At 44.4% G+C, this 13,081-nt stretch overlaps 1 protein-coding gene across 1 annotated transcript in view; it reads right to left on the bottom strand.

Annotated features, from left to right (window-relative positions):
- MCM9 (minichromosome maintenance 9) overlaps positions 1-13,081 on the bottom strand; it is a 60,480-nt gene that overhangs the window by 23,629 nt on the left and 23,770 nt on the right. The window contains exons 9-13 of the mRNA XM_086812624.1: positions 12,212-12,277; positions 12,029-12,121; positions 11,790-11,906; positions 3,757-3,829; positions 3,497-3,563 (exon numbers count right to left, since the gene is read on the bottom strand). Of these exons, the coding sequence (XP_086668750.1) occupies positions 3,497-3,563; positions 3,757-3,829; positions 11,790-11,906; positions 12,029-12,121; positions 12,212-12,277 (416 nt within the window). The remainder of the gene's footprint in view (positions 1-3,496; positions 3,564-3,756; positions 3,830-11,789; positions 11,907-12,028; positions 12,122-12,211; positions 12,278-13,081) is intronic.

The following is a 13,081-nucleotide window of genomic DNA, read 5'->3' as shown; positions in this document are numbered from 1 at the left end:
GAGCTTCAGCGCAGGCAAGCCAGGCGAAGGGGGGGGCGGCGCAAACCTGAGGGCAGGCGGAGGGGGGGAAGCGCGATGGCGGGCAGGGAGAGGGGAGTGCAGACAGAAGCGCGAGCAAGGGGGGAGCGCGGAGCTTCAGCGAGCCAAAAAAATTTCCCTACAAGATTGTATGTTGTTGATTGCAAGATTGCATCTCAATGTTATGGGACTCTTATATAGAGCAGAGTTACATGCCTCTCTCTCTCCTTCTCCATTGCTGTCTATTTTATGCACTGTACTTTCTCTCGTGTTCTTAGATTTGGTCATCATCTCCACTGCATATTCTAACAGCAACTTGTTGATGTGCTCCCGCATTGTCGAAGACTTTGCAGGATTCATCACCCGCATTTGCACTTCCAAGGAAATCCGCTTCATGGGTGATACCTTGTGTTATACAGAGAAGCCAAATGTTGCCAAATCCCTCTGGCCAGCGTCATATGTTTGATATGATTAATCACCTGTGGTGTGCAATTAAGGAAGATGAAAGAACGCACACGAGCATTGACACGATCCCACAACTGTGCATGAGCCTCCCATTCTTTACGAGAGTAGAGGGTAAAAGCTCCCTGTCCTCCAATTCCGACCATGGAACACCAACCACAATGAAATCAGCCGAGTCATACGACCGCAAGACAGACTCGTCACTCCATCATTACCTTCCAGATGCTGTAGTTGGTCCTGTCCAACTGTCAATCCATCGGGAATGTGGGGATAGGGATCTTCACGTGCTTCTCAGGGATCTCAAGCAAATTTTCCATCTCAAGGGTTCGCAAGGTCTTGTGAAGGGAGGGTCGTTGGGAAAAAAAAATGAAGAAGAGGCTGCAAATAATATGCAAGGTGGTTGTCCAACAGTAATGGCCGCCTTCTACCCGATCTCCAAGTCCCGAACAGCCCAAGAAATCTCCAATCAGCACCACAAATCCGCAAACCCTCAAGCTCCCACTGTCTCCAAGCTTCAAGCCACCTGGGGCTCTAATACCATGTCGGAATGCACGGCGGAAAAATAAGACAAGTGCTGTAGAGAACTAAGCACAGAAGTGTAGAGAAAGTGAAGCTCTATAAACTCTGCTATATACACGTGAAGACAAAATAGGTGGGGGCAAGGGTGGTATTTATACCACCCCCAAGTGCTGGTCGACCAGGTCAAAACAGCTGACAGCCTGCTCTTGATGTCCATGACTGTGAAAAATGCTGTCGGCCAGCATATCCACAGCCGGCCAAGACACAAACATCAGTCAGCCAACACAACATCAGTTGGCCAGCAAAAAACTGTCCCACGACCAGGAAAAAATAGGGAAAATATGGACAAAAGTGGGGAAAAATGAGAAAGGCTCTGGGCGTGCACACCCACAACAGTGGCCCTAACTGTACAGACAGGAGATGACTGCTAACAGCAGTCCTAACCCTAACCTCGGTTAGTCCACATACCTAGCCCTAACCCTAGGCATGTTAGGACGTAAACAACTAGGGCTCACAAAATGCCTAGTGCTCATAAGTAAACTTCCAAAAAGTTAATGGATCTGTGCACTTTGTACAAGCAACTTAGTGCAGCGGGTGCACGTGACATGAACGAATTCTTGTTGCGGTGGTTATGTGAGTGGGACGACCAAAAGGGCTGACACTTGATGCAAGGGGGCCGGGGCTCAGACATCTGAGTTGAGGCCCAAATTCCAATATAAAGGTAAGAAGCGAAGGGGTCAGCTCAAGGCATTAATATTTATCTTATGAACACCCTAAGGATGTATATGAAGCCTATGGTCGAAGAGATCCACATGGCAACCACTTAGATAAGGGCTAGACTGGATCAAAGCATGGGCTGAAAAGCATTTGAAGAAGAAAGCCAACCCACTAATGTTCTATGAATTGTGATATCATCTGTCTAGTTTGTGAAGCAAAGCAATCAACTTCCATGCCTAAAATTAAGGTTACACGCTAGTTCCTTACCCTTTCTATATTCCAAGATATGCATTAATTTTTTAAAAGACATGTCAATAAAACATGTGCAAACAGAGGGCTTTCAGAGCCGTAGTACTGGCACACTACCATTTGATGTGCATTCTCACTTCTAAGAGGATGCCAGATGGTTAATAACCAATCTGCATGTTTTTTCACTTAATAGTCTGATAATTGTCAGTGACAAAGTTGTTAAGACAAAAGGAATAACGTGCTGTTTTGATAACGACACTCAAAAAACTCACTGGCAATGTTTTAAAAGGTTTGTGTGATGTCTAATCCAATTACAAGAGTCAGACAGCTATGTATACATGCATGCATGCATATGTATGTGTGTGGGTGGGTGGGTATAATGTTTGCTTGTATGTATGCATGCATGCATGTATGTGTATGTGTAACATTCCATGCTTTGACAAACCAGCAGACATTGACATGTTTATGACTCATGTTCTTTGTACGGGGTAAAGGTAAAGTGCGGAAAGGTATTGTGTTAGCTGGGCTTCGCACCTATATAATTCCCCACTTGATATTTTTACACAATAGTTTACTCGAATCATGAGGTCTCAGGTTTTACACAAAAGTTTACTGAGACAACAAAAGCACCAGAAGATAAGGCTGTTCTCGTCAAAGGACGAACAATCAAGATGCATTTGGTCTTCAGGCCAGGCACTTTGAAACATGTCTGAGATCCAGAGGTTCTTTAGAGCACTGGGAGTAGTACATAACTTGTTCCTTCGTCCCAAGAGCAATGCCTTGCACTGAAAGGGAAAGAGAAGATAGAGGTGCTCCTGTTAGAGGGTGAAGGCAGTGAGCACTGTAAAGCTATGCACATGAGAAAAGGAGGTGGGCACTGTAGAGCTACGCACGTGAGAAAAGGCTCACGAGGGAGAGCTGATATTAGAACAGGCCAGTTTTACCTTTTAAATAAGGGTTTTCTACTTACCTTGGTTTACCTGATGAATTAGGGATTTTTCTGATGAGTTATCCACAAGTCTAGATCAAGAAAGGATAAAATTCTGTGAAAGCTTAAGGGTGTCCTGATGTAGCAAGCCCAAACATGCACAAAGCACTAAATCTGGCAAAAGCCAACTGTTTGAGGCAGATCACTGTTTTTAACTTTGAGCACCATGTTACTATTAATATTAGTAAATTTAAAATTTAGCTAGCTGTTTTGAAGTAGTTAGTTCTTATGTGTTTCTTTATTTGAATTTGACTAGTTTCCGCCTAGCAAACAGCAAGATCACCAAAAGACTGAGCGCTTACTGCTTTGCTTTCAATGCAGCAAAAGAGCAAGTTGCAGCCAGGTGGCATGAACATTGAAGACTTTGTTTTAAAGTCTAGACTCAAGAGTCCCTTTAGGTTTTCAAAATCCCAGTTTTTAATGGTACCTTAGCTCAATTTAAGTTACATACATATTGGTGATTTGTTAAGATAGGTCCTTAACATTTCAAGGTAATTTGAAATTTTCGGCTGCTGTAGCAAATTATACAGGCAAGGGTCTTACCTTTGCAACACTTATCGTTTGTTGCTCCATAGCCTCGTGAATTGTAGCTCTATCTGGCTCTCGAATGCTGCCAAATGAGATGATCTTTAGCAAGCTTTTCAAGCAATTACAGATCAATCTGCGGTCTTGATTCATGTTTTTTTAACTTACACAACATAAAAAAGCTGACACAAAAAGCATAAAGAACACTATAAACTTCCATTTTATTTAAAACTGCATTTATATGAAGTGGTGAATGGGAGGGTAACTTGATTGCAAACCTGTCAAATTCATCAATACAACATAAACCACCATCTGCTAACACAAGGGCGCCAGCTTCTAGCATCCATTCTCCTAGACAAGGATAAGATCTACACTGATCAGAACAATTAAAAAGGTAAAAGCCAAACAAAAACACCCAAAACCAATGCAAATCAAGCAAAATTTATGTACAAAGACTAATGTGCAGGCATGTTATTGAGGTTGGGCCTTCTGAAGGTTTCAGTTTTGAGGTGATTGAAATATAGGGTGCACATCCACATTTTGAATACCAGACAAACCAACCTGGCCCACTAGACAAGGCAAAATTGATTTTGAAGAGAACACATGATCCCCACATATTCTAAGAGAGCACCTCACTTGAGCAGGGGCTTTTATGGCCACAAAATTTGTGACCTATGATCTCCTCTAAGAGCTCCATAATGTCCAAACTTCACTATCATAAAACATTGCCGTCTCAATTGACCCTTCCCGGACAGCATCCAAGTGCAGGCCCTAAAACATAGTCATTAGTATGATAGTATCTAACCCACTCCCTAGGTCCTACAGCAATTCTTTATTGTGGCCACCACTACAGAGACAAAGGTTTCAAACTGGGTTAGTCATCGAAATTTCCGATGGAGGTCACTGTACTAGTGCTGGCCTCCTTGCAAATGATATTACAGGATGCAGCATAGCACCAATGAGACTGTCAAGGGCATAGGTATCCTGCAGACTAATTGAGAATGGTAACTATCTCTAATAGAGTTTGTTTATATGTGGGCTTCTGATCCAAGCATGTACATGTTGATGATTGGACTATAGAACCGAATTCCTGTGGACAAAAGATAGAGGAATAGATTTCTCTGCAAGGTAGCCAATTTTCAAAGTTTTTGGCAAACGGTGCTCACTAAATCACTAGATACATGGTCGTTGTTGCTCGATCGAAGGTACACCTTAGGCACATCTAAGATATTGTTACTAGTGTGAGACACGCCATAATGTATAGTACAGAGAGTAAATTTATTGGTCTCTACGTTGAGCGTTGAGACTCAGAGGTATCAAGCCATCAAAAGATTGTATGAGAACCTTTACGATTTATGTAAGTGAAACAGTGAGCTGTGAGTAAGACTTTACTGAGAGAGTCCAAGATCCAATCTCTCGTGTAAGTAGACTTACTGCAAACCAATCCATTCAATGGTGGATGCAAAGTGTTGATAGGGACAACAAACCGCTCCAAAACCGAATGAGTATCTCACAAGAAGGGAATATCTTCTAAGTACTGCGACTCTCAGGAAAGTAGGTCTAACCCAGAGGGGATAATTCCATTTTCATCCCTTTAGATATGAGAAGGTATACAAGCTCCTTGGCATGGATGTACATAAAAGCATGATTATTACAAGCCTAGTGGGCCTATATGAGGGAGCCATATGTGTTTACCACCATCAGTGTGCGAATTGAGTTTTATTTTATCCCTTCAAGCAAATTATGGATTTTCAAACCTAGGGTGGACCCCATAGTTGTCTGCGGGGAACATACTGCAGCAACTGCATGTAAAGTATGGGACGAACCAAAACGACTGGAACGAAACGCCGAAACGTTTTTTCCCCCAACTGGCGTTTCGCTACTGACGTACGAAATGAAACATGTGTTTCGTACGGTACAACAACAAAGCAAACCTGAAAAAAAAAAAAAAGAGAGAAAGAGAGAGAGATTGTGCCCTTTTTTACCCATTTTTATCCTTTTTTTTGCTCGTTTTTTCACCCGTTTGTTGTAGCCGTTTGGGGCATGGCTTAGGCTCCCTTCACAGTGGCTTCACCTTGGTGCACCGTGCTTGTATAAGATCTCTCAAGCACTCTCTTTCTCATGCTCTCGAGTCTCTCTCTCTCTCTCTCTCTCTCTCTCTCTCTTCAGAGCAAACCCAGGCATGTTCTTCAGGGAGCTGTGGACACCCCCTTCATTGATGTATACCATTTTATACCCCCAGTATGGTACAGGATGGAGCTAGCTAGGTTGCATATCATGATTGTATACTCCATGCATATAGCTTTGCATTCTCCTAGTAGTAGAGCTCCATCCCCTCCCCCACTCATTGTACTCATTGCACACCCAGATTCAGCTTTTTAGTTCAGTACTTTTTCATTTTGTTGGGATGACAGAGGATACCCCACACAGGTACACTGATTTGCCTCATAGGCCGAGTTCGGTCTTTTGGAAGATGCACACATCCTCACACCAGCTAGATATTGAGACTGGCAGATTCAGAGGAGTACCAGCTGAGGCCAGGATTTGTCAGCTATGCCAGATGGAGCCAGAGACAGAGTTACATTACATATGTCACTGTCCAGTATATTATGAGATACGAGGCCGTTTTCACTGCCTGTTTAGAGAGGGTTTCCGACCACTTTCTAGAGTCATGAGATACCAGGATCAGAGATGCCTCGGATTATACTTGCTGGAGCTTCGTAGACATAGAGAGGGTCTCTTGAGAGGGAGGGGATCAGAGAGGGAGAGACACCTACAGAGGCAGATTACAGACTTCTTTCGACCAGAGATTGAGCAGTCAAGCCAGCAGGCATTGCAGCTAGCCCCAAAGTATAGCCGCACTAGAGGTACACTGATTGATCGGGCTATAGAGCTGGGGCAGTCCAGGCGCCCCAAGATGAGAGGCCCATCTCGACACCGGCAGAGACTACAACAGAGGATCAGGACCATACTAGCACGGCATGGGAGACGTCCAGTCAGAGTACTCACCATGGAGGACATTGAGGGTATCCACCATCGACCGATGAGAGACATCTTTGGATAATGATGTGTATGATGCTTACCTTTGTTGCTGGAGTTTTCCTCCCAGATGTTATCCATTAGGAGCTCCTAGTACCGTACTTTTCCTCATAGTTGTTTCAATTTCAGTTAGTTGTTTAGTTGTTTTTAGCTTTTCTTACACAGACATTGTCTCAGATCCACCAATTGTTGTAACCTTTTTGGTCTCATAGGTCATTTTGGCCTTCTGAAGACGTTAATATATCATTTCCTTTCTCTCTCTCTCAAGGCTCAAGCTCTCAAGCTCTCTCTCTCTCTCGAGTGACGAGTCTCAACTCTCAAGGCTCAAGCTCTCTCTCTCTTCAATACTGGTTTGAGCTTCATATGGATTTAGTTTAGACATACTTCCACCCTTCCAATACTCTCTGGAGGCACCCTCTCTCACCTTGACACATTCTGAGATTAGTAGAGTCATCAGACACAAGACCTCATTCAATTGGACACTAGGACATGGCTAGAGCCCTCACAGGAGTTGGGGACGAAGATGGCTTTCTATAGAGACCATCTTCTCTACACCACTGAGGATGGCTTTATACTTAGACCGAGCTACATGGATACCCATCTGTCTCATGGATTGAGATGCGCCATTGGGCAGATCCGCACCTCTTCACATCAGTTAGAGATAGAGACAAGAAGATTTAGAGGCATACCTCCAGGGGACAGGATTTGTCAGATTTGTCGGACAGAGCCAGAGACGAACGAGCACTACATCTGTCGCTGCACAGCATACTATGAGATTCGAGGGCGCTACCATTGCCTTTTCAGAGAGGGATTTGGACCACCAGCTAGAGTCATGGACTATTGTGATCAGAGATGCTTGGGTTTTTATCTCCTGGAGATCCGCAGGCTCAAAGAGTCCATTATCAGGAGCAGACGCCCGATTGGCAGGGAGTCCACACAGAGACAGATTACTGACTCTTTAGAGGGACTACCCAGGAGGGGACACAGCCGACAACCCAGCAACAGGGACCCCGTGGGAGTCTAGTTCAGAGAGCTATCCAGTTGGGCAAATCCAGACGCCCCAGGGTTCGCGGATCTTCACATCGGAGACGGTGCCTACACCGGAGGATTCAGAACATCATTGCGAGGCATCTGGCTCGTCCAACTAGGCATCTCACTATGGCAGATATCCAGGTCATCCGGCAGAGACCCATGCTAGAGCTCCTAGGATGATTACCACTCCAGCCATATAGTGTTGTACTCACTGTCACTTGTGTACTCCCCCATATTCATGTATTCATGTATCCATGTGCTCATATACCCCATTTTGACTAGTAGCATTAGCTTCCCACTCTCCCTAGTTGCTACTTCCGGATGCTCCCTACTGCTGTATTGTAGGGCTAGATACTTACCTTCAGTTCTTTCTTTTCTTTTCCAAACAGTGTATCAAATGTCACATGGTTGTAACTTTGGTCTCATAGGTCACTTTGGCCTTTTGAAGACGTTAATATAACATTTCATTTCTCTCTCTCTCTCTCTCTCTCTCTCTCTCTCTCTCTCTCTCTCTCTCTCTCGAGTCCCGCCCTCTAGGGCCTAGGCTCTAGCCTCTCTTTCTATCTCTCTCTCTCAAGCTCTCTTTCCCTCTCTCAAGCTCACTCACTCTCTCTCACTCTCTCTTTAGACAATGAGGTCCGAAGGAAAGAAAAAAGCATAAGGCTTTTGCCTTATATACCACCACCGGCAAGAAACCTACCAGTAATTCGGGGTCATGGAAATGGACGTGTAACTTTTGCAAGAAGGGTTACACAAGTAGTGCCACAAGGCTCCTTGCACATGTGTCCAATCTTGGTGGGGAAGTGGTGCCGTGCAAGGAGATTCCCCAAGAAATTGCGGATGGTATAGTGTAGAAGTACTCACTCATCCGCAACCAAGGCAAAGGTGGACGTGGGGAACCTTCCATGTCCGGTACCTCCGCATCCGTGACTCCTTCGCCCGTCCCATCCGGCTCCGCCTCGGGCGGTTCCAACTTCCACTCAAAAGGCCAAGGGAGAAGAGCTCTCCGGTAATGAGACAAACTGCCATCGGTACAAACATAAACAACCTCACCTATGTGAAGGCAAAGATGAAAGCCGCAAATGAGGAGATTGCACGCACGGTCATCAATTGCAATCTCTCCTTCCATGTGCTCAAGGTTCCACAATGGCACAAAATGGTGAAGGCCATTGCGGAGGTGGGACCATCCCATGGCGAATGGCATGGTATCACCTACCATGAGATGCGCACCACCGCACTTGATGACAAGAGGCAAAGGATCAACAACAAACTCACCCGTGCGAGAAGGATGGGTGAAGTATGTTTGCTCTATCCTCTCCGATGGATGATCGGAAGAAGAGGGGTATCATGAATATCCCTGTTTCATGCACTCTCGGCACATACTTCTTACGCGCCATGGATACCAGAAAGGCAAGGCAAAAAACATCGGGGAACTTTATCTATCGTCACATGCAACAAGCCATCATAGAGATATGTACTATGTCACATGTCACATGTCACATGTGCATTGCGATTTAAGTTTTAACTCTCAAGTCTCGACTCTCTAGTATCTATGTTCAAGCTTCTAAGAATGTCATTGCATTGTCCATTGTGTTACACGTAGATCGGGCATAAAAATGTCATTCAAGTCATCATGGACAATGCGTCCAATTGCCGCAAAATGGGGCGCTTGGTAGAGGCGGAGTTTCCATTCATTGTATGGACTCCTTGTGCCTCCCATTGTCTAGACCTACTCATGGACGATGTGGGGGAAGCTAGAGTGGGTGAAGAGGGTGGTTGCACAAGGCCTATCCATTGTGAATTTCTTCACAAAGAAGATAAAGGTACTCGCTATGTTTCATGAGAAAGTAACTTAAGTTGAGAAAGCAACTTGGAGCTTAAGAAGCCCTCTTCCACGCGGTTTGCCTACATGTGGCTTCTCTTAGAGAGGCTATACGACGAGCAAGCGAAGCTCCAGACAACCGTGGTCTCCCCGGATTTCGTCACATGGCTAAGAGAGGAGATGGTGACTAGTGCAGACGAGGCCCGAGCCGTTCAACGGCTATGCATGAGGGAGTCCTTTTGGCACGTGGTGTGTGCCATTGTCATTGCGGTGACTCCCTTATATAGGGTTTTGCGCATGGCCGACATGGAGGGCTCCGCATGGGAGCTACTAACCCACTTCATGCGAGAGGCTCTAGCGGAGATTCATGCGACTCCCGTGCTTGATGAGGAGGACCCCAACATTCCTATGGAGGGGATTAGGTAAACCCATGTCCCATGTTTTCAAATCTCGTTTTCACATCTCGTTCTCGTTCCTTAAAGGCTTAACCTTAAAGTGAACTTTTTGCATTCTCGGGATTCCACCGAGCCTCCACCCACTCCACAACGCGATTCGATCTGGAGCTTGTGGAGAGGAGGTGGCAATGGATGCATAGACCTATCCATTGTCTTGCAGCTTTATTGCATCCCGCCTACAAAGTACCAAGGCTCTTCACCAATGAGGAGCTACTTTCGAATCGCGATGCCTACTTGCAAGGGATACTTTCCGTTCACAAGCAAAGAGACTTCCTCCAAGAGCTCATTCGGCATAATCATCAAAGGGGAGACGCTTTCATGAACCCACTTTGCTCGAGTAGGGAGTCAATGGTCCGGGCACTTTTTTGGTAAGAGTCATTTGGTTATCAAATGGCTCACATACAAAAAGTGGCTTTGAAAGTCTTGTCACAAGTAACTATTGAATATTTACGACTTTTAACTTTAAAGTTTATTATACATACTCTAGAGTAGTAACTACTAATTAGTTTTTATATTCTAATTTCTAACTCTCTTATTTTTTCATAGGATTGCTCTTGGGGGAAATGTGAAAGAAACTAGAGTTCCTACTCACTCATACACACAAAGATACGAAACCGTCTCAGCACCATGCAATTAGAGCAGCTTGTATATTGTCGTGCTAACATGCGCACGGCGGAGAAGATGCATGACATGGAGATCTCCAAAACAAGTAGAGATCTCCAGAGTTCAAAGTTCGACTCATTAATGATGATTCATAGGCTATAGCATGTCATGAATGATGAGTCGTGACTAATAATTTATAAATGTTTGAACTTTGCTTTTAGGTGAATATCGACGAGTTCAAGTTGACAGTGGACACTCTTAAGAGTAACCACAAGAAGCGAGATCAAGATAAGGAGGCCATACATGCCGGTCTCTACAAGGAGCTAGAGGAGATTGACCGTCGAGTTTCTCGTACTCGTAAAGGTCGCAGAACTAGAAGTGGCACACGAGTAGGAGGCCGCGAATGCACTGTTCGACAACCTACTTCGACCGCAATGGCTACATATATGAGGCGTGCCTCCGGCTCAACTTCGAGGAGCACTTTAGCACCTATTGTTGAAGAAGAGGATGCTCCTATTGCAAGCATCAGAGAACCCGAGTACAATGACAAGGGCAATGTCCTTAGCAAGGGCAGTTTTGGGTTGGCCTCTGATGATGGGAGCACCTTTAGCAAGGGCATTCCTTCCCCTAGTGATTTCTCTGAGGAGGAGAACTAGAGTCTAGAGTTTAGACTCTAGACATTTTTGTACTTAGTGTTGTGACTAGTCACAACACACTTTTTTGTATTTCCTATTGTAGGTCCTGGGCCACGAGTCTTATTTATGGCATGTTCAGTGTTCATTGTTCATGACTCTTGAGTTTTTGTACTATTGTTTTAACTTTTTTCTAGTTTATGACAAGTTACAACTTCTCTAGAGTTTGCATATCTAAATGTGTACAAATATCCTTTTTTCAAGTGTTTTTAAAAGTGGATCGTACCTCAATCGAACTTATTTTTAAAAATTTAAAAGTCCTATACCAGTACCATTTTTTCGTACCTGACAAATATGAGGGCGGCTACCGTACATAGTACAACAAGATGTAATTCATGCTTGCTCACAAGTAGCATAGTCCAGTAATTGGAGGCCTCATACTCAACCGTTACATCCCATCTAACTCCCCTGTGCTTGGGGGTGGTGCCGAGCAAATCGGCCTATGGTTGAGTGGATGCATTGTCAATTGCTTTCCATACCTTGTCTATGTGCATGTGCGTGTTGGTTCCCTCAAATTTTTATAAGAACCTACTTCAATAGCTTTTAACCTTTCAAATAGGCTACAGACCAGCAGACTGTTTGTTTGCTGCACTGCATGTTCACTCACTAATAAGATACAACCAAGCTTTATAAAAATTACCAAGCAGCACTGCCTGAATTATCCTTACCACCATCCTTTACTGCAGTCACAGTCAACCCTGCACTGGTGCTTCCAAGGCCGGTTGTCATGACAGAACGATGACTCAGCTTTGCAGCAAACTTCAAAAATTGGGATTTCCCAGTACCTTAAAGCCAGGTAATAAGATCAAAATGAATGTCATCAGGCCAACAGAGAAGCCAAATATCTTTACGACACAGAAAATAAAGTTCTAAATTTCACATTTTTTAGCAGTTTAAGATTACTGACCAGGGTCGCCAACCAGTAAAAGATGGGACTCTCCTCGCACCCTTGTCCCTGAGGCATCTACATGCTGTACTCCGCCTATAAGAGTCAATGCAACTGCACAGAAGAAAATGGATTGTTTACATCTTTTGGCATGGGGTGCCATGAATGCCCAATACAAAACAGCCTCTTATCCACAAGTTTTACCTGCAAGCTTTACAGTGTAGAGCCCATATATTTGAGGGCAGATGCTCTGCAGTATAGTATTCCTACCTGCAACCACACATAGGGATGAGCCCTTCAGCGACTGGCTTTTGTTACAGAGTCCATGATAAGTTTTCCTTCTTCATAAAATGTGCACGCCCACCATACGTATTGAAACACCTCATTCGGAACCATCTAAAATTTCTTGCTACAGGTGCAGGTCATTAGCCTTTTCACCTTCCTCCTTGCCCTGTCCAGTCCTTTCTTTAAAATCACAAAGAGCCCATGTCCAGATTCAATTTCTATGAGAACTGGGGTAGCACCCATGGTGGTCTTGATGCCATTTGCTAAGGCATGAAACATGACTAATAATTTATGGCTGTGCTCTTGCAAGCAACCAATGCAACGTCACCTTTGTCTTCCTAAAACTGCAGCACACAGAATAGTCACAGATGTGAAGGCTTCCTTTGCTGAGTCTAAGCTCTGAGCCTCTTCTGACTTCCCAAATTTCATCTGTTGAAGAGATTTGGTAGAGAGGCTATCTTTTGACATACTGCTGAGTAAACCTAGTACAAAATAGTACGCTGGAAGAACCCTCTCATTAACTAAATAGTCCAGGGTTGCATATACTTGGATAGTCTGCAAAATAGCAATGTGGCAATGATGGGGTAACATTTCTGTGATGCTCCAAATTGAACAAAACTGGTATCTAAATCATAGTCACAGGAAATGGACGTTTCAGCCCTAGAAACGCGTTTCCCCGTTTCAGGACCCCATCCATTTCCATGGCCGTTTCTCGTTTCCCAAGTGATATTGTCACAAGAAACGGTCTTTTCCACCCCTAAAAACTCGTTTCCCCTTTTCCATTCCTCG

The sequence above is a fragment of the Cibotium barometz genome, chromosome 18 (genome assembly GCF_041138505.1).
Source record: "Cibotium barometz isolate CiBa-2024 chromosome 18, ASM4113850v1, whole genome shotgun sequence".
Classification (NCBI taxonomy): Eukaryota; Viridiplantae; Streptophyta; class Polypodiopsida; order Cyatheales; family Cibotiaceae; genus Cibotium; species Cibotium barometz.
The sequence above is the reverse complement of the archived record's forward strand: the minus strand, read 5'-3'. Positions and strand labels throughout refer to the sequence as shown.